The 22,040-nt window shown below is 36.1% G+C and overlaps 1 protein-coding gene across 10 annotated transcripts in view; it reads left to right on the top strand.

Moving 5' to 3' along the window:
- step (cytohesin steppke) overlaps window positions 1–16,918 on the top strand; it is a 464,613-nt gene extending 447,695 nt beyond the window's left edge. For 6 of the 10 annotated variants that reach the window (XM_067764622.1, XM_067764621.1, XM_067764623.1 and 3 more), the window contains 7 exons: window positions 1,362–1,491; window positions 6,910–7,008; window positions 7,069–7,343; window positions 11,814–12,019; window positions 12,106–12,235; window positions 13,456–13,557; window positions 13,625–16,918. In XM_067764622.1, coding sequence (XP_067620723.1) covers window positions 1,362–1,491; window positions 6,910–7,008; window positions 7,069–7,343; window positions 11,814–12,019; window positions 12,106–12,235; window positions 13,456–13,557; window positions 13,625–13,777 — 1,095 coding nt within the window. In that variant the 3' untranslated portion in view covers window positions 13,778–16,918. Of the gene's footprint in view, window positions 1–1,361; window positions 1,492–6,909; window positions 7,009–7,068; window positions 7,344–11,813; window positions 12,020–12,105; window positions 12,236–13,455; window positions 13,558–13,624 lie in introns of those variants that run through there. The other 4 variants (XM_067764628.1, XM_067764627.1, XR_010949350.1 and 1 more) reach the window with 2 other exon arrangements.
- The last annotated feature ends 5,122 nt before the right edge of the window (window positions 16,919–22,040 follow it).

A 22,040-nucleotide genomic window follows, 5' to 3' on the forward strand; every position in this document is an offset into this window, starting at 1 on the left:
ATAGTACTCATGTGTATATACACAATTTTGTCATCGATAATTGCCTTCAAATATCATACGGAGGTTATAAACGAGGTGAAATGAAAATTTTCGTAAGAGAAATTATGAACACGAAGGCATTAAATTAAAAAATAAATTATTTTATACTTTTTTTTACTGTTTTATACGTATTAAATTTTTTTTAATTTTATGTAAAAAATTTTCGTAAGAGAAATTATGAACACGAAGGCATTAAATTAAAAAATAAATTATTTTATACTTTTTTTTACTGTTTTATACGTATTAAATTTTTTTTTAATTTTATGTATATCACAGTGACAACAGCTGGGTTTTTTCAACATCTCTTGCTGATGGGTTTCCTTTTATCTTTGCATTTTGATTTTCGTTTCACTTTCGCGCAGATTTTGTTTTGTGCTCGTAAAAATTTTGTTTTTATTTGTTGCTGACTAGTGGAGAGAGCGATTCTGGCGCGATAAATAGAAAGTGTCTAAAATTGGTATTTGCCAAAGAAGTTAACTAAATTAAAATGCCTTTGATGATACCTTTTTATGTGAAATTTAGTATAAGTTAGTAAAATGTGAAATGCAAAGCTAATTAAAACGTAAAAACTCTGAGGGTATCCTTCAAGTTTTTGAAACTGGAAGAACACTGCGACAAGTCTACTTAGTTTCTTAACAGCGCAAAAAATGATTCAATCATTCACAAGGAGGCGAGAAAAGTCCCATGAGCCGATAGAGCTCCTTGGCATAGTTATAGTTTTGATTTACCGATCTAGTGCTGCTCCTGTAGCCTATTTGCGATGTTAAAGAATATGCAATTTGAAATCTGTAACATATTTTGTTTTCAAATGCGAAAAAAATGTCTCTCCTACCTATGTCCAAGACCACAAACTCTAAGCATACCCTCGTATATGCTAACACATTTAATTGTCATTAAATACGCATATCCCCTCACCTTTCTAGGCGTGTTAACTGCAAAATTCAATGTATTCGCGGTTTGCAAACGAAAATTGCATTTGTGTGCGTTTAAAATTCAGTTTTGTATACACAAAATTTAGCTATTTTTAAAATTCATCAACAGTCTTTACGTATCATTTGCCAGAAATTGCTCCTTCCTCTTCCGCTTAGAGTTTACGCAAAAAAAATGCAAATTTAATTGATACGCATTTTCCAAAATAGTTTTTACTTACATACATACATACAAACATACTTGGCTGCATATGGCCTGTCCACATGTGTTTTACCTTAAGTTTTTTTTTCATTTGTGAAATTCGCGACTTTCGTGTATTTAGTTTTTGTCTTTTAGATACGTTCCTACTTTGTTAATTTGCTTTAACTGTTTCATCTTTTTTTTATTTGCAGCAAATCAAAGATGAACTCGGTGAGGTGGTATCGGAAATGGAGGCACTGGAAGTGCCCGAAGACAACAAACTTTCCAAAGAGAAACAAATGTCAATTGGGCGGAAAAAGTTCAATATGGATCCAAAGAAAGGTGAGGAGCTCTTAATATAAACAAATATTAGAATGTTGAAGAACCATCGAGTTAGGGTTGCCGTATGTGGGTTCAGGTTTTTTCTTAAAAGTTGAAAAGTTCTTGGCTAATAAGAGGTTCTAGTGAGCCTCCTAAATTCGAAGTTAGATAACACCCGACTCCTAAAGAGACGTAAAATCACAAATTCTGCATTTGTGCGTTTTGGGCTAAGAATGCCACATTGGGATTTTGATCTAGAAAAAACGGTGTCCTAAAAAGCTTCGTAGAGCTCAGCGTTCACTTACATGTCTTCTGAACGCAGCATCTGAGATTAAACACAGTAAGCCTCGAGTCAGTTTTCGCTTGTACTTCAAGCAGTAGACATCTAATGCGTAAAGTCTGTTCTCAAAATTTTTTCACCATTCTCCTTGTACGCACATACTATTTCAAAAAAATGTCGCCTTTGTGTTGGAGACTCTGCTGCTTTGTACACCACTGATGTAAAAGTTTCGATGCCGGCTAACTTCGAGCAATGACCGGTTAAAAACTATCGCTTAGGGATCGGTTAAGCTCAGCAAACTGCTATTTAGACTTGTGGTCTGTGGTATCTTACATAAAATACAAAAAAATTCACATCATGACGATGAATGTTCAAACTATCAATTGTCGTCTCACATATCTCATACTGCGCTTCCCTATGACTACGTCTACTCGCTGCCTTTATACAACATTTCTAAGAAATTTTATTTTTATGCTTTAGCTTTCCAATTTCTCATTTGGCGCTCTTGATAATTTAATTTAATAATTAGCCGCGCATGCCATTTGCATATCCTATCCACATGTGCGTTTTCTTTGGCCTGCCAGTTATTCCAATAATGTACTGCACCCTTCAAAATGTCAACGAACTGTCAAATTTATCAACTCAAATGTAATTGTATGCTTTCAGAAGTGAGTGTTTATGCTCATTTATTTAAGTAATTTTTGATGTGCGAACGCACCCCAAATGCATTTTTGTGATGAGATCCTCTTATTTCATGTTTGTGATCTTTTACCCTCACTAAGTTGTCAATACGTGCGTTTCCCCAATTTTTTTTATTGTAAGGTGTAGTTCATTTCATTGCTATCCAGCCGATCATCCTTGAAGGCGTCGAAAAAGTCATAAAATGTGATAAAGTTGTCATTTATATAATTATTATGGGATTTTACTTTGTCTTTTGCTTTTTGTACTCAATTACCCTTAGTAGTCGGAGAGGGCGCAACTCATCTGTTGTAAGGAATTTCAGAAAGAGACGTGTCAAAAGAACAAAGTGCCGCAAGTTCTACGTTCTTTTTTTTCACTGCTTAATTTTTATGCCACATACTTTTAGCATAGCGACAATAATTTGTGCAACAATTTAATTTCAATTGCCACTTTGTGAATATTAGGGTGATTCACGTGCTCGTGCAGTGTCGATTGATGACGCAAATGAGAAAATTCCAGTGTAAACGCGACAGATGTCGATTAAATGTAGGAAATGATGACGCATCTCAATTTTAACGCTTCTTAATAATTTAAATATTTATTCATCAGCATAATGCTACAATTTTCTGCCAGAAACAACAAATACGACAACCCTAGAGACATATACTTGGTGCTTCCAAAAGTTCTGGTTCATGTTTTCTATACTTAATTCAAGGAAGAACAAATCGCTGGTTGGGTTTGTTAGGTACATAAATTGGTTTGAGGTCAAACCAACAAGAAAGCATTCGAAATTAAAGAAGGCTGTTTTATTTTTCGATGGAAGGCTCATGGTATAATATTACTTACACTGAAATAAAAAGACTGGTAAAATCAACCGAAATACGGGTCAATTCAACCGAAATTTCTGTTCATTTTTATCCATCGCAACAAGATGTTGAATCAACTGCGCAACCGTTTAGTAGTCAAATGAACAAAAAAAGTTGTTGCGACAAAAAAAAAAAAAAAATAAATGTAAGGCGCTATAACCTCCGAAGAGATCTAAGGCCGAGCTTCTCTTCCAATTTGCGTCGTGCTTCTCTTGATTTTTCCTACAAATTGACCGGACGGGACCTACATGTTTTATGCCGACTCCGAACGGCAACTTAATAGCGACAATTTCTCTTTTGTTGAAATGACTAAATAATTTGTTCGTTTGACAAAGAACTCGGTCGAATTAACCATAATTCGATCAATTTCACCGAATCTCCGTTAAGTCAAGAACAACAGAAACGATTTTTTGATTTTACTAGCACCATTTCTTTCAGTGTATTTAATTGGCGCTTAGCCGCCAATTGTCACCGTCCAACGGGACGCCAGTCGCTTCTTCGCTGGGCTAAATGGCGCCAATAGATCACATTAACGGAATATAAATAATTTTCCACCGGTCTTTCCCCCGGAGTGGGGACCGCCCTCTTCCTTTGCTTCCATAGGCGGGTTCCGATAGAAACACTTTCTTAGCCGGAGCGTCATCTTTCATTAGCATAACATGGCCTATCCAGTGCAGCCGCTGCGTTTTAATTCGCTGGACTATATTGATGTCACCTAGTCCAAAGTACCATTTATAAGCAAGAGTGATTCTTCGCTGGATTCCAAAGCTGATGTCGTCGTTTGTGAAAGTGCTGTTTCCCAAATAAACGAAATCGTTTACTTTTCAAAATTATGGTTGCCAACAGTGGGGTGGTTTCCAAGAAGCAATTAAACTGACTCTTCTCGATGACAGCAGGTACTTCGTTTTGCCCTAAATCACCACCAAACCCATCTTTTCTGGTTCTTTTTCTAGTTTGGGGAAAGCTAAACTTACGGCGCGGGTGTTCAAAATGATGATATCAATGTCGTCAGCATACGCCAGTAATAGCACGCTTTTATAGAATATTATTCCAGAGCGGTTAAGTTCTGCACCATCAAATTAAATAAATCGCACCATAGGGTCTCACCCTGCCTGAAACCTCGTTTAGATACTCGGAGAGATTCTTCCCAATTCTTACTGAGCTGATAATGTTGCTCAAGGAAATTTGGCCAGCCGTATTTTGAGGGAAAACTAAATTCGGACATATCGGCATAGGCAGCTCCTTTTCGTACCGGCGGAGGTGGCTCAGTACATAATAGCAAACACTTTTTTTAAGCAGGTTTAAGCTTGACTTGGCAGCTCTTGAGCTGAAGTTATATATGAAGACAGGTTGAAGGGCTTTCGTCCCTCTTAAGCATCGATTAAATGCACCAATCAATTCTAGTTCCAATAAGTATCACAAACTAACACTGCAAGTGGGTAAATTTTTCATCTTATATTTTATTTCCATCCGAATCACATCGAGTCGTTTACTTTATAAAAGAATTTCTTTTAATATTAAATGCTTTTATAAAAACACCCCATAAAATTGCCATAACGGTTGTTCTATACCAAATTTTTGCGAAATCGTCACCAATAAAATACTATTATTATCATAATAACCAACCATCAACAACCATTCATCACCGGCTGATTGCATGTTACCTTCTGGGTAGTAATATTGTGGAGCGTTGAGCCCGGTAGATGGAGAGATGGGGAAAGAGGTTTGAATGTAAATGACAACCATGCTTTCGTCACTGCTTGAATTGGAATTTATTTGTTTGTCGGTTTGTCTGCTCATTCATTTATTACAATATGTATTACAAATTGTTGTAGTTGAGCGACAACACATGCCATGTTGCCGCCGGCAAAACAGCTCACTGTAAATGTTTTTGTTTTTGGTTTGTTGTTCTTTTTTTATTTTTTGTTCTGTACACGACGTTGATGGCCACTAATCTTTCTGTTTGTTTACTTTGTTGTCTGCTTCCAATAGTTGAATTGGTTTACATTTCGTTCTGTAATCTTGTGGGTTTTGTATGTAAAAGTTTTTAGTATTTCTGCGTTTGATTGCCTTTTTCCAGTTCGCATATAATTTCTGTAATTGCTCCACCTTCGAATTCAGTCGGTTTTTGTCGTATAGTTTTTTGTGATTTATTAATGATCCAAGTGCCCTGCAGAAAATAGTTGAACGCTAAGCAAAATGGGGCGATGGGTTCTAGAACACATTGGTCTTGCCAACAAAGCACTTATTCACGAAGTGATAAAGAGAGAACTGAAACACGATACTTACTTAAAAGAGTTTTGGCACAATTTATAAGTGGAATAGAATGTGGAGCTCTTAGTGTGCAAAAATGTAACCGTGTAGCCACAATTTAGTTCATGGGTGTTATTTTAAGTTCTAAAGGTTAATCCATATTTTTATGTCCTCAGAAAACCGCACTCTATTATCTCTTAGTAAATGCCTTAATGTTACCCTGCAAGGCCTTCGAAATAAATTTAAAAATGAATTCATTGCATTTACATAACCATTCATAGTAATCTTATTCTTTTTCTCATACCTATTCTCATGTTATGTCGGACACACCTTCACTTTCTTACATATTAATGCATACTACGAGTTTATATCAAGATCGTAATCGATGCTGTCTGTATAATTCACTCGTAATATATACAACTTAATTCCAAAGTTTTGATTGACGTATGTAGTAAAAAATGTATGCAAGTAAAAACATTTGTACAAATAGTTCAGTTTTTCTCTGCTATTTTTGTAGTTTTTAATGCCTGTTATTCCCAGTTGCCAAATCTATTTCACACCAAGACTGCAAATTGTGATTAAATACAAAAACTTTCTTTGCATTTTCCTGAAATAGGCAAAAAAATTGTCACAGTAGTTCTTCCGGTAACCATGCTGTAAAGATCTTAGCCAATACCACTATCTCGCCCTTCAGGCGTTGAAGATTTCACATCATGGAATGAATGACGTGATACAAAGATCATAGGTTTGAATGAGTTGACGATGCAATTAGTAGTAGTTATTAACGGCGAGAACTTACGAGTATTTTCGCTAGTGGCGCCGTTGTGAAACCTTGTATTTTAGTTAGAATAGAACCATTGTTCAGATACGACGTTTAAGTGGGGTAGAAACAACGTTTACCACCTTTCCTTAAAACTCCACAAGAAAAGTTATCCGTGGGCGGATACAAGTGTGCTTTGTAAATCTGCATACTGAATACTTATCCCTGATTGTCACTGGGTGGTGTTGGACAAGGTCGACCTTGTATTTTAATTCAAAATGTTCTCATATAATACATTGTCTCAAATCGATTGTCACATATAATACAACAGCCATGAAATCTAGGCCCAACTTGAAGATTATCTTCATATCTCTTCTTCTTTATAACGTTCTTCATCTTCCCCACTCCCCCTCCTATCCCTCTCTCTTTCCTTCTCTCGCTTTCTCTCTCGCACTACAAAATGATATCATACCTATGATAGTGATGTAAATATCTTAGTGTAATATATTTTTTGGTAAAAAAATGGTGGCAACCTTACTTTCATCATATCTCAATATAATCTTATTTAAAATACCATTCTTCTTCTTTTGATTTTACAGGTATTGAATACTTAGTGGAAAATCGCCTGCTACGACACGATCCCCAAGATGTTGCGCATTTTCTGTACAAAGGCGAGGGACTGAACAAAACTGCAATCGGTATGTAAAGAAACAACATGAGAAGTGAAAAAGAAACTAAAATTTTCATTTTCCTTCTAGGTGACTACTTAGGCGAGAAGAACGATTTCAATGAGGATGTGCTGAAAGCATTTGTGGCGTTACATGACTTCACGAATTTGATATTGGTGCAAGCTTTAAGACAATTTCTATGGTCGTTTCGGCTTCCGGGTGAGGCGCAAAAAATTGATCGTATGATGGAATGTTTTGCACAGCGTTACTGCCAATTAAATCCGGATATTTTCACAAATACCGATACGTGTTATGTGCTAAGCTTTGCGATAATTATGCTCAATACATCGCTACATAATCCATCGGTGAGTAAATGGAGTGTTTAATTTACAGACAAATAGTTTTAAAAAGGGTGTATCATATGATTGAAGTTTTATTTACTACTTGAGAGCGGAAATCAATTAAACTGCAGTAATGAAAGAGGCAACAAGAATGAAATAGTAGCAAGAATGATAAAGAGATATTCTTCTGTCTCTAATTCAACCAAAACTATTAAACTTAACAGTTCAGTGATTATATTCTATTGTGCACGCTTCCGATCACAAACAACAATCAAATTCGTTTGTTTGATGCGCGTGTCGAAATGTTTTATTTATAGTCTAGCATTTTGCAATGTGCAATCAGCTAGCCGCCCGCACCACATCATTTAAACAATGCAGTATTTTTTTTGTTTTCTTTTTTCAATGCACTTTTAAGACATTTGGCATAGTACTCTGTGAGCAGGTGGCCAATGGGTGCTATATTATATGGATCGTTCCATGTCAAGTCAAATAGTGTAGTGGTCACTTTTGGTTGGAGTGAATGTAAATACAAACTTTTTTATGAGGTAGAACCAAGCGTGTAGCTTATTTTTACGCGCCTACACGCCTAAGATTGCTGCTTAAATTCAGAGGCGGCGACCTAGTCACATTTTCTTGCATCATTCTAATTTAAAATAAAAAAAGGTCATAACTACTGATCCATATAGAGGTAAATTGGGCAGGTATCTATGTGGTGTATGTGATTTTATTAATGCTTATGTAAGCGAAGATTTTCCAAAGTATAGCGGGTGACTGTGACGCAAAGCTTGTCCGTTCTGCAAAAGATACACCATCGGTCTATAATATACAATTTTTGTTGGATTAATACAATAAGATCTATAGGTTCATGTCTCCTCATCCCTCGACAGTATCTTTTCCAAGCCGAGCTCGCGCAGTCAGGTATTCGTTTGCATATAGTGTATGTAGCTATTCTCCATTTCGAGAACTCCTTGCCTTCTATGGTTGAAAACCAGTGCCAGCTGCAGCTTAAATGTAACTTAATAAAATGACGCTCTCTGATTTGAGTAACCACTTGGAAAATTTTTTTTATGTGCAAAGACATGTGGCGAATACTTCCGCTTGAAAGATGTTCGGGCAGTGCTTTGACATATTGTTTGGGGACGCCAGGTCCCCGCTCCGATGCCTTCTGGTATATTTACGATATCTGCGTTCAATTAAGTATGGTGTTTCGGTGGATGTTCTAGTTTCGAGAGTTGAGCGACATAAAATCAATTGCCGAGAGGTCAATTCATCGCGGAATGATTTACTCCAAATTTTTACCAATTTTTATGTAATTAAGTTGTTCTTATTTTAAATTAAATAAATTTAAGAAATTCTCGCTGGACCCGATTTTTTTCAGTAATGGATCGAATATAGAAAAGAGGCACCGCAGTCGAAAATTTGCGTTTTTTTATTCCAAGATTTCTCTGAACTTTTGTTTGAATAAGTTCTTGTTATCGGTCCTCATTGGCCCAGTTTTTTATCCAATTTTTAACTAGATTGAAACCAAAATGTCGGAAAATAATTTTTTTTTTTAATTTCTCTTATCATTGGACAGAAAAAAATATAGCGAAAACAATAAAGCGTTATGTAGTTAAAATGTTTTTACAATTTTAATACGTGGTGGTGCGTAACAAAATAATTTACCTTATGACACTTGAGAATATAGGAGTTGACTTTATAACCATTTCGGAAAAGCAGTATGTTCATTAGGGCGGGTCGATTTAAAAATCGCTCATTGCTCTGTGAAAATTGTATTCTAGGGATCAAAGTAAGAAACTTTGCCGAAGGAACCATACCTCTAAAACGAATTTTGATGTTCCCCCTTTGGGTCGAACTTTTGGGTAGGGGCAATTTCAATTCTACCTGCTGTGTCTTGTGGTGGCTTAAAAAAAACAACACAAGCAATTTTACGATCTGCAATTGTGTCACAGTGATACCATCATTTTTTAAAACAGTTGAATAAAAAACCCACACAACTATGTTTACGACATGCAAATGCATCACAGTGATGCCTTGGTTTTAAAACGGGGTTGTAAAAACGATAATTTCTAATAATTTTTTTTAATTTCTTTTCTATTACTAAGTTAAATTCATTTTTTCATTTACATATGTTCTGACTAAATAAATTTCTAAAGACAAAAATAAACTCCAAAAAGAAAAAACATAGGCATTTCAAAGTGGGATTTTTTAAAATTTGCCCCTACGACCCAAAGGCGGGGACATCAGAATTCGTTTTAGGGGTATGGTTCCTTCGGCAAAGTTTCTTATTTTGATCCCTAGAATATGATTTTCACAGAGCAATGGGCGATTTTTTTGCCTCCCCACAAATCGATCCGACCTAATGTTCATAATGTCAATATCGTTGACATTGTAACCATTTGAACTTTGATGTTGTGCCCATTTCATTTGAAGTGGTTAAGAGGTCAATTGATATTATGAGCGTTGACCTTATTTACCTCCTCCGTTTCGAGATGCCTCGTATTGCCTTATACTCCAGCTCAATTTTAAATCTCGAATTTTTCTTATTCCTCTGCAAAGCCGGGAGGGTAGGAGTAACTCCGTCAGTTCCTCCTTAGATATAATAATAATATATCTAATTTTTTTATCCCCAATTGGCAAGCGCTAGGGCTTGCTCGGTTATAACTATAATGGCTTTATGATACGATTTTCACATCCATTCTCAACTATGGAGCCATGAACAGGGGAAGTTCCCTTTATTTTTTTTTTTGATTATCCTGTAAACGGTACAATTTGATAACGGCTTGTTTACTTATGTATGGAACTGGAAAGAAGGAGGTATCCATTGTGCGATCAATGCGGCAAAGTACTACAACCTGACCCTAGATAGCTCGGATTCGATTAAACTAAACAATAAATAGTCTAAATATATTAACTCACCACTGCGTCGTTTGAGCCCTACGTTTCACAATATATATACTTTAGAAGTGGGCAACCATGCCGGTTTTCTCAATATCACTTCGTAAAGGAGTTAGTTCGAGGTGGAAAATTAAAATAGAGCCCATATTATATGTATCAGACGCCATACAGACCTGACTTAATTTGTTTTCTTATTTCTTTTTATTTCGAACTCAATTTCCTCATCTTGTCCGTCATAATGTAATCCTGTGCATTTCTGTGTGTAAGGATGTTAGAAAAGTATGCCCTAAACGATGTGCTTGTTTATGGTCGCTTCAACCCTGTTGAAACTCCTAGTTTCTTTAGACTAGCTTTAGAGGATTTTTTGACAATTTCTTGAGTGATATGTTTTAAGAGGAGTTCATATATTTTGCAAATTTGCGTTTTGATGCATTGTGGTTTAAAGTGGAATTACCCATCTGTTTACTTACCTTTGTTTATATAGTAAGTACGTTGTATAACTCTTACGAAGATAATACACACATCGAAGCAAAGGTTCTTCTTTGCCAATGACTGCGCTAAAACGGTGTGAAAACTGCCCCTACACAACCGGCTCTCCCACCACTCAGAAGAACTGCCTTTTGATTTTTTTTGCTTTCATTTTGTTTATGATTTGTTTTTAACAAACAAAAAAAAAAAGGAAAAGATTCTAACGTAAATGCCCAGATTGCATGCGTCTTGTGGTCCGTCTGATGATCTCGTTAATTTTGAGTAATTACTTAATTCTAAAGAGAATAAAAATGGGTCAAGTACAATTAAAAAAATATAGCGAATATTTGTTTTGGGGCGTTAATTGCTGCGCATCTTGTTTTGTTTGGGATTTAGGTTTCGCATTTGCGATTTATTCAAATGTGCTTAGTTTTCTGAGTACACATTTATATATTGAAATTATTTTCTTCTTATTTTTTAACTTTTTGCGCACTTGTCTCATAAAGCAGTCAGTGAACTTTTCTTCTATAAATGTAAGTTCAATAGCTAGACAGGGAAGGCAATGATGTAGCCTTTCTTATAAAAACGTGGTGTTTTCTGTGTTAAATTGAGTGAGTCATAAGAAATGAATAGAAGTCATCTAGAATCCGGCTGTTGTTCTCAGAAGACCTTTGAATTGATGTATAGAACTTTTAAGGAAACTGGTATAACGTTCTCCGAGATTTTACGTACCCTTAGACCACGTTTACACATGCCTTAATGTGCAATATAGTTGATATGGGGAATCTAGTTATGTAATTTACGATTAAAAGTTAATTATGAAAATGAAGATAATCTGGTTATATGTAAACTGGGACTTACTGTATTGACAACATAAGTTTAGTTAATAGTGAAGCTAAGTTCAAAGCCCGTTTCTTTCTAAGTTGATAAATCCAAAACGTCCTTTCATATTATGTGGCCCATTTTACTGCCGAAGCATAGTTATTTATAATAAAAGATGCACAAAGTGCAAGAATCATTTCCCTCGTGGAACTAAAAATGTCGCATTTGGTATGTTTTTACATTTTAAAAAAATATTTTCATGTAGTTTTTATATCAATCATAGCAAAATATATTTCCTCTCTTTAGGTAAAAGACAAGCCCACCGTTGAGCAGTTCATTTCAATGAATCGCGGCATTAATAACGGCGGCGATCTACCGCGCGCTCTACTTGAATCCCTTTATGAATCGATAAGAACGGAACCGTTTAAAATACCACAAGATGATGGTAATGATCTAATGCATACGTTCTTCAATCCAGACAAAGAGGGTTGGCTATGGAAGCAGGGTGGACGGTAAGTCGTGTTTCTTTTTTATGTAGTAGTTGTTTGAATATACATACTATTGAACATTTGTACAGCAGACAAGTTTAATGTTGTAGTTTTTCTGAATATTTTAGCTACAAATCCTGGAAACGGCGCTGGTTCATATTGAACGATAATTGTCTCTACTACTTTGAGTTTACAACGGATAAAGAGCCTAGAGGTATTATACCATTGGAAAATATATCGGTGAGTACATGCAGTTTATATAAAAGATACGGGGTAGCACGCTTGGTGGCAATGAAAGATGATCTTAGTTTTTTTTGTCAATATATATTGCTGCTCCAAAAAATCTTATGGCGTAGCTGATCTCGGTGGAATCATGTTCTAACCCGAGTCTTTCTTCAAGTCGCAAATTAAAAGCGAAAGAGCAACGGCTTTTAAGATCTGTGTGGGGCCTTTGGTATATTGAAAACTAAAAAAGATCCTATATCTCTTAGTTTGAGTGCAGTTCATTTATTTATATCCTTTTACTAGTTTTGTTTAAATATTTGTTGAGGCTCTGTTAAAAACATTCCGGATATGTTACCTTTCATCCAATTATCAGAATTAAAACATAGTTACTCTGCCTTTTGTATTGTAAAGAAATGAACTTTTGGGTAGTAAGAGATAATCATACAGCCATTAATGAGTTCGACAGCCGATTGACATTCTTCCCAAGAGCGAAGCATAGTTATTTTATATACTTTCCCCGTTTGTCCTCTTGCTATCCTTCACTCTCCCAGTTTTTAAATATTTCACCAGCACCGAATTTTATTGCATACTTTGCTCTCCCCGATACTCTATATCTATCTTTGCGTTTTTGTTGTCAGGTCTTCACTAAGAGAGAGAACTAAGTGTAATTTACCCCTTTCAGGGTCTTTTTTCACTCAGTGCCTTATCTCGCTCTGGTGGTTTTCTATCTTCCAATGCCCTTTATATTATTCCGCGTTCTTGCCTCTTTCCGTTGCTACCTTTCCTCGCTCTCTCTTTCAATTCCCCAATCGTTCTCCTCTTTCTCTCTATCTCTCTTTTCCCCCTGCTATTTATTTTCCCTTTTTTGTCTTTTCTCTCAGTCCCTCTCTTCTCTCCCTGGCACTTCCACCTCTTAACTCTCTTCCAATATATGTTAAGCTTTCTCTTCTAAAGATATAAAGGCTAAAATCATTATCATTTTGATATCCATTTTTTACTCCCTATCTCTATAGTTTCTTTCCTTGCTTATTTTTTTTTGCCGCATCCCTTGCGCCTCATATTCTCTCACGCGTTTTTAGTATCCAACTATCTGACTTTTTTACTGAGTTGTTCTTTTCTCAGTCTTAACATCTCTCTTTAACACCACGTATCTAACATAAGCTTAAATTATAACTGAAAAAAAAAAAAAAAAAAAAACAGAGGTCGGAGTTTAATCGAAACTTTTACTTTCACAGGTGCGAGAGATACACGATCGCAGTAAACCGCATTGTTTTGAACTGTTTGCTACAGGTGGCGCTGATATTATTAAAGCATGTAAGACTGACTCCGAAGGAAAGGTAAGTGCCATCATTTCTCACCCAAATTTAATAATACCACAATCTTGGATGTTTTCTACATTTTCAGGTTGTTGAAGGCAAACATTCAGTATATCGAATGTCAGCGGCAACCGAAGAAGATCAACAAGAATGGATTGAACGCCTAACACAATCCATAAGTCATAATCCATTCTACGATATATTAGTACAAAGAAAAAAGAAAGCACTCAGCAATAGTTAGTATTGTGCGGCAGCAGCATACATGGCAATAATATTGTTGACAATCCTCATAATGGATCTCAGTGAGCTTCGCCACCATAAGAGCGAGGAGAAACAATGTATTCGCTGCCATACACGACGCGTTTGCCAAAAGCAGCGATGGCGTGCTGCTGCAATATAAGAAGCAAGCGAGCAGCTATTGCTGCGTGCAAGCAAAATGGTACTCAAGCATTTTTTGCATTTGCAACGTAGACAAAAGAAGAAGAAGACATTATCTAACGTAGATATTGGTTTTTGTAACGGTTGAGGGGAACAAAAAGACTGTGTTTTGAAGAAAAAATAAGCCCGGTGTACGTAGTACGAGCCAGTTGTATGCGCTCAAATAGTAGTACGGCTATGCTATGATTATTTCCTTTTAATAAGTGGAATATATAAAAGCAAAGCGTGGAGTCAGTAGTAATATGCGCAAGTTTGTGCCCAGCTTAAGCAGAAAAATACGAGAACATAAAAACATGTGTAAACAAAAGGCTGTTTTGATGCGAGTTTTTTTTTTATTAATGTTCGAAAATAAATATCATATTCAATGTAAAATGCATGTATAAACTCACTTGATAAAACAGCTGTAACTAGTATAATATCGTAGGATAAAAAATAGATGAGGCAGTCCAACTCAAATTTATCATTGATGGGAATGGACTATTTTTTCTTATACTTTAATTAAAAACTATTTCTTTTTATCGAACGTAACCAATTTTTTTTTGTTTTTCTTATTGTCACTATTGATATATTAGAAAAACAAACTTAAAGAAGTAGGAAAAATATTGAAAATTTGAAAACCGATTTTCAAAAAAACTAACTTCGATTTTTTTCTTTCTTTCTAATTTTTCCACTTGATCAGCATAACGATCGTAGCATTATTAAGAAAATGATCTAAATCGCAAATAGTCACTTCTTATCATTGATCCGTTTGTGTTGGAATTTCCCAAATAAAAAATTTAGTTAGTAATTTGATATAGTTTATGAGCTTGTCGATCATTTAGTATACATATATATATAAGTACGAATATGCATGTATGTTTATAAATTTTCGTACGCATATACTAGTATATGGTATGGTTAACTTTATGATCGCGCACAAATACGCAGTTGTCTTTATTGTTGTGATATAATTTATAATTAATGTTTAAACATTTTGTATTTGTAATAAACAATTGTTTTATTTTGTTTGTTATGCAAATTGATTATGAATATACTCTAAAATGCATAATAAGTGATTAAGTTTATAAGAAAAAATTAATATTAACGTATAGCTTTATATGTACTATGTAGGTATGTTTGTTAGGTGGAATGGAATGCCAAAAAATACAGTTTTATCTTAGCTGGTGCTGGAGCTTGTAGCTTGTGAGAAAAGAAGCTTATGCAATTTTATTTGTTCATAACATTGAGGTATGCCATATACCTAAATCGAAAATTATTAATATCTTAGTTCAAATAATTAATTAGACTTTTTCGAGAGCAAGTAAAGTGTACACGTTGTTATTGTTGAGTCAAAAACATTTTCGAAGATTGCGAAAACGTCTGCTGGAAAATCAGCTTGGCCGGATATGAAGCCGTGCCAAATCTAGTACGAAAGTTATTGAATCTTTTTTGATTATTCAAAAGAAAAAAAAATATATATATATACTTCTAAAATATTTTCTAAGCAACATTTTACAAGCCCGTGCTAAGTAGAAAACGTTTTTGTTTTGAATGACCTTAATTGTTAATGTACAAAAAGTCCAATATTGTTTATACACTGCAACATATCGTACGTAAGCTGGACTTCAATAGCTCAGTTCAAATGTAAATGAGTTGTATGTTTTGTAAATGTATGAATTGTATAATTGTTTGTAGGGAAAATGTCCTAAAGCTAATATTTTTCTGCCTCTCATTTTGTGTGCATGTTTTGTGAAAAATGTAAACAATTAAACAGAGAAATGCTCAACTTGAAACCTACAATTAAGCCCTGTCAGCATTTTTTATCGCGCATTCTACTAATTATATACATTTCTGAAGAAATGATGCGCGGAGATATCATCGCTGATTTTCGAAGGCGGATTACACCTGATAATAAATTAAAATGAGAAAAAAAGGCGAATCACGCTCTAGTTTTTATTTTGTTTTTTTAATACCAATGGCTTAATCTCGAAAACCTATAATTATGGTTTGCAGGCTAACTTCGAAACTTGCAGAAAATATTATCTCTTAAAAATAGAAGTGGTTTCAATATGCAGAAAAAAAATTACTTATTACCTAATTTGAGATACGATTTTTCGAATCTGTATTTAAAAAAATGGGTTTGAACTAAATTATTGAAATAGCGTGCTATTCGACCATATGCTGAGGGCAGTTCGAACGGACAGACGAGACAAATTGTGAACCGGAACATTTATTATTTCAGCTTAGGGCATGTCTATAGCGATAGGGGCAATGCGAGATAGGTTAGGTTACATCTAACTGTACTGCCCGTAAGAATCTCTCATTGACTAACTCACAGTCCTGCCAGTAGTTTGCTCGACCACCGAACTAACCCTCAGCTACGCGACATAACATCACACTTACAACGATTGAATGTAATACCTTTAATTATACAAAAATAAAATATTGCAAAAACAAAAACAGTTAAGCTTACTTAACACAACAACTGGCATATGGATTCCAATTAATATATAAAATTAAAAAAATTTGCAAAAGCTAACAAGTTGATACTGCAAATTCTGTTTTGCTCGCTTCAAAGTTTCAAACTCATTTCATCACTTTTTTCCTTAATTTTTTTTTTTTAATTATATATGTTAGAAATCTTGTAAATACGTAGTTAAAGTAATAGTTTTTATATGCAAAATTTTCCTTAGTAGACGAAATTAGTTGTAATTAATTTATGTAGAATAATAGAAATATACTTACATACTATGCATGCAAGATATGTACATAATATATTCATATAGAGTTAATAGAATATTAAGTAGTCGTGTTTGTAACAGCTAATAATGAAAAATGTATTATATAAATATTGTGTATGTATGTATGAATAATTGTAAGTAAATATAAAGAAAATATACAAATTATGGTAAATGTGTAATATATATAGGCAACGAAATAAATTATAATCAATTTGAAAATCAAATAGCGTTTTACTTCAAAACTAGCAAAAGACCATTGTGAATTCATACAAGTGGTGAAGGTTTCAAAATACGTTCACAATTAAATCTCTATTGAATTACTCAAATTGTGTTTTTCAAACATTTTCGTAAACTGAATTTGAAAATGTTTGCTTAACTGGTTGTTCATATTTTGTTTATTAACTAGATTTTAAAAATGATTACTATTATGTAGTTAGCTTCTCTAAAGATACATTTAAAAGAAAAGTTGTATTAAAATACAAATGGACAAGGTATGGCGATTCAATTTATTTGCAGCGAGCAAACAAATAAACATTTCTGCCATTCGGTCGGTTAATATAGAAATATTTCCGCTGCCGCTTACCTGCTAGATTTTTATGTGCGCCTAGTACAAAAGACAAAACGTTCGGTTAAAATAGAAATATTTCCGCTGTCGGTTACCTGCTAGATTTTTATGGGCGCCTAGTACAAAAGCCAAAACGGTCGGTTAATATAGCAATATTTCCGCTTACGGTTACCTGCTAGATTTTTATGTGCGCCTAGCACAAAAAAAAGACAAAACGGTCGGTTAATATAGCAATATTTCCGCTTCCGGTTACCTGCTAGATTTTTATGGGCGCCTAGTACAAAAGGCAAAACGGTTGGTTAATATAGAAATATTTCCGCTGTCGGTTGCCTGCTAGATTTTTATGGGCGCCTAGTACAAAAGGCAAAACGGTCTGTTAATATAAAAATATTTCCGCTGCGGGCTACCTGCTAGATTTTTATGTGCGCCTAGTACAAAAGGCAAAATGGTTGGTTAATTTAGCAATATTTCCGATTCCGGTTACCTGCTAGATTTTTATGGGCGCCTTGTACAAAAGGTAAAACGGTCGGTTAATATAGCAATATTTTCGCTTCCGGTTACCTGCTAGATTTTTTTGTGCGCCTAGTACAAAAGACAAAGCGGTCGGTTAATATAGCAATATTTCCGCTTCCGGTTACCTGCTAGATTTTTATGTGCGCCTAGTACAAAAGGAAAAACGGTCGGTTAATATAGAAATAGTACCGCTGCCGGTTACCTACTAGATTTTTATGGGCGCCTAGTACAAAAGGAAAAACGGTCGGTTAATATAGCAATATTTCCGCTTCCGGTTACCTGCTAGATTTTTATGTGCGCCTAGTACAAAAGACAAAACGGTCGGTTAATATAGCAATATTTCCGCTTCCGATTACCTGCTAGATTTTTATGGGCGCCTAGTACAAAAGGCAAAACGGTCGGTTAATATAGCAATATTTCCGCTTACGGTTACCTGCTAGATTTTTATGTGCGCCTAGCACAAAAAAAAAGACAAAACGGTCGGTTAATATAGCAATATTTCCGCTTCCGGTTACCTGCTAGATTTTTATGGGCGCCTAGTACAAAAGGCAAAACGGTCGGTTAATATAGCAATATTTCCGCTTACGGTTACCTGCTAGATTTTTATGTGCGCCTAGCACAAAAAAAAAAGACAAAACGGTCGGTTAATATAGCAATATTTCCTATTCCGGTTAACTGCTAGATTTTTATGGGCGCCTTGTACAAAAGGTAAAACGGTCGGTTAATATAGCAATATTTTCGCTTCCGGTTACCTGCTAGATTTTTTTGTGCGCCTAGTACAAAAGACAAAGCGGTCGGTTAATATAGCAATATTTCCGCTTCCGGTTACCTGCTAGATTTTTATGGGCGCTTAGTACAAAAGGCAAAACGGTCGGTTAATATAGAAATATTACCGCTGCCGGTTACCTACTAGATTTTTATGGGCGCCTAGTACAAAAGGAAAAACGGTCGGTTAATATAGCAATATTTCCGCTTCCGGTTACCTGCTAGATTTTTATGTGCGCCTAGTACAAAAGACAAAACGGTCGGTTAATATAGCAATATTTCCGCTTCCGATTACCTGCTAGATTTTTATGGGCGCCTAGTACAAAAGGCAAAACGGTCGGTTAATATAGCAATATTTCCGCTGCCGGCTACCTACTAGATTTTTATGGGCGCCTAGTACAAAAGGAAAAACGGTCGGTTAATATAGCAATATTTCCGCTTCCGGTTACCTGCTAGATTTTTATGTGCGCCTAGTACAAAAGACAAAACGGTCGGTTAATATAGCAATATTTCCGCTTCCGGTTACCTGCTAGATTTTTATGTGCGCCTAGTACAAAACGCAAAACGGTCGGTTAGTATAGCAATATTTCCGCTGTCGGTTACCTGCTAGATTTTTATGGGCGCCTAGTACAAAAGGCAAAATGGTCGGTTAATATAGCAATATTTCCTCTGCCGGTTACCTGCTAGATTTTTATGGACGCCTAGTACAATAGACAAAACGGTCGGTTAATATAGCAATATTTCCGCTGCCGGTTACCTGCTAGATTTTTATGGGCGCCTAGTACAAAAGGCAAAACGGTCGGTTAATATAGCATAATTTCCGCTTCCGGTAACCTGCTAGATTTTTATGGGCGCCTAGTACAAAAGGTAAAACGGTCGGTTAATATAGCAATATTTTCGCTTCCGGTTACCTGCTAGATTTTTTTGGCGCCTAGTACAAAAGACAAAGCGGTCGGTTAATATAGCAATATTTCCGCTTCCGGTTACCTGCTAGATTTTTATGTGCGCCTAGTACAAAAGACAAAACGGTCGGTTAATATAGATATATTTCCGCTGCCGGTTACCTGCTAGATTTTTATGGGCGCTTAGTACAAAAGGCAAAACGGTCGGTTAATATAGAAATATTTCCGCTGCCGGCTACCTACTAGATTTTTATGGGCGCCTAGTACAAAAGGAAAAACGGTCGGTTAATATAGCAATATTTCCGCTTCCGGTTACCTGCTAGATTTTTATGTGCGCCTAGTACAAAAGACAAAACGGTCGGTTAATATAGCAATATTTCCGCTTCCGATTACCTGCTAGATTTTTATGGGCGCCTAGTACAAAAGGCAAAACGGTCGGTTAATATAGCAATATTTCCGCTTACGGTTACCTGCTAGATTTTTATGTGCGCCTTGCACAAAAAAAGACAAAACGGTCGGTTAATATAGCAATATTTCCGCTTCCGGTTACCTGCTAGATTTTTATGTGCGCCTAGTACAAAACGCAAAACGGTCGGTTAGTATAGCAATATTTCCGCTGTCGGTTACCTGCTAGATTTTTATGGGCGCCTAGTACAAAAAGCAAAATGGTCGGTTAATATAGCAATATTTCCGCTGCCGGTTACCTGATAGATTTTTATGGACGCCTAGTACAATAGACAAAACGGTCGGTTAATATAGCAATATTTCCGCTGCCGGTTACCTGCTAGATTTTTATGGGCGCCTAGTACAAAAGGCAAAACGGTCGGTTAATATAGCAATATTTCCGCTGTCGGTTACCTGCTAGATTTTTATGGGCGCCTAGTACAAAAGGCAAAATGGTCGGTTAATATAGAAATATCTCCGCTGCCGGTTACCTGCTAGATTTTTACGGGCGCCTAGTACAAAAGGCAAAATGGTCGGTTATTATAGAAATATTTCCGCTGCCGGGTACCTGCTAGATTTTTATGGGCGCCTAGTACAAAAGGCAAAATGGTCGGTTAATATAAAAATATTTCCGCTGCCGGTTACCTGCTAGATTTTTACGGTCGCCTAGTACAAAAGGCAAATGGTCGATTAATATACAAATATTTCCGCTGCCGGGTACCTGCTAGATTTTTATGGGCGCCTAGTACAAAAGGAAAAATGGTCGGTAATATAGAAATATTTCCGCTGCCGGTTACCTGCTAGATTTTTATGGGCGCCTAGTACAAAAGGCAAAATGCTCGGTTAGTATAGAAAATTTTCCGCTGCCGGGTACCTGCTAGATTTTTATGGGCGCCTAGTAAAAAATGCAAAATGGTCGGTTAATATAGAAATATTTCCGCTGCCGGTTACCTGCTAGATTTTTACGGTCGCCTAGTACAAAAGGCAAAATGGTTGGTTAATATAGATATTTTTCCACTGCCGGTTACCTGCTAGATTTTTACGGGCGCCTAGTACAAAAGGCAAAATGGTCGGTTATTATAGAAATATTTCCGCTGCCTGTTACCTGCTAGATTTTTATGGGCGCCTAGGACAAAAGGCAAAACGGTAGATTAATATAGCAATATTTCCGCTGCCGGTTACCTGCTAGATTTTTACGGGCGCCTAGTACAAAAGGCAAAACGGTCGGCTAATATAGCAATATTTCTGCTGCCGGTTACCTGCTAGATTTGTATGGGCGCCTAATACAAAAGGCATAACGGCCGGTTAATACAGAAATATTTCCGCTGCGGGTTACCTGCTAGATCTTTATGGGCGCTTAGTACAAAAGGCAAATTGCTCGGTTAATATAGAAGTTTTTCCGCTGTCGGTTACCTGCTAGATTATTATGGGCGCCTAGTACAAAATGCAAAACGGTCGGTTAATATAGAAATATTTCCCCTGCCGGTTACCTGCTAGAATTTTATGAGCGCCTAGTACAAAAGGCAAAACGGTCGGTTAATATAGCAATATTTCCGCTGCCTGTTACCTGCTAGATTTTTACGGGCGCCTAGTACAAAAGGCAAAATAGTCGGTTAATATAGAAATATTTCCGCTGCCGGTTATCTGCTAGATTTTTATGGGCGCCTAGTACAAAAGGCAAAATTGTCGGTTAATATAGAAATATTTCCGCTGCGGGCTACCTGCTCGATTTTTATGGGCGCCTAGTACAAAAGGCGAAACGGTCGGTTAATATAGCAATATTTCCGCTTCCGGTTACCTGCTTGATTTTTATTTGCGCCTAGTACAAAATGCAAAACGATCGGTTAATATAGCAATATTTCCCCTCCCGGTTACCTGCTAGATTTTTATGGGCGCCTAGTACAAAAGGCAAAATGGTCGGTTAATATAGAAATATTTCCGATGCGGGCTACCTGCTCGATTTTTATGGGCGCCTAGTACAAAAGGCAAAACGGTCGGTTAATATAGCAATATTTCCTCTTCCGGTTACCTGCTTGATTTTTATTTGCGCCTAGTACAAAATGCAAAACGATCGATTAATATAGCAATATTTCCCCTGCCGGTTACCTGCTAGATTTTTATGGGCGCCTAGTACAAAAGGCAAAACGGTCGGTTAAT

This window comes from Eurosta solidaginis, chromosome 2 (assembly GCF_040869045.1).
Source record: "Eurosta solidaginis isolate ZX-2024a chromosome 2, ASM4086904v1, whole genome shotgun sequence".
NCBI classification, from domain to species: domain Eukaryota; kingdom Metazoa; phylum Arthropoda; class Insecta; order Diptera; family Tephritidae; genus Eurosta; species Eurosta solidaginis.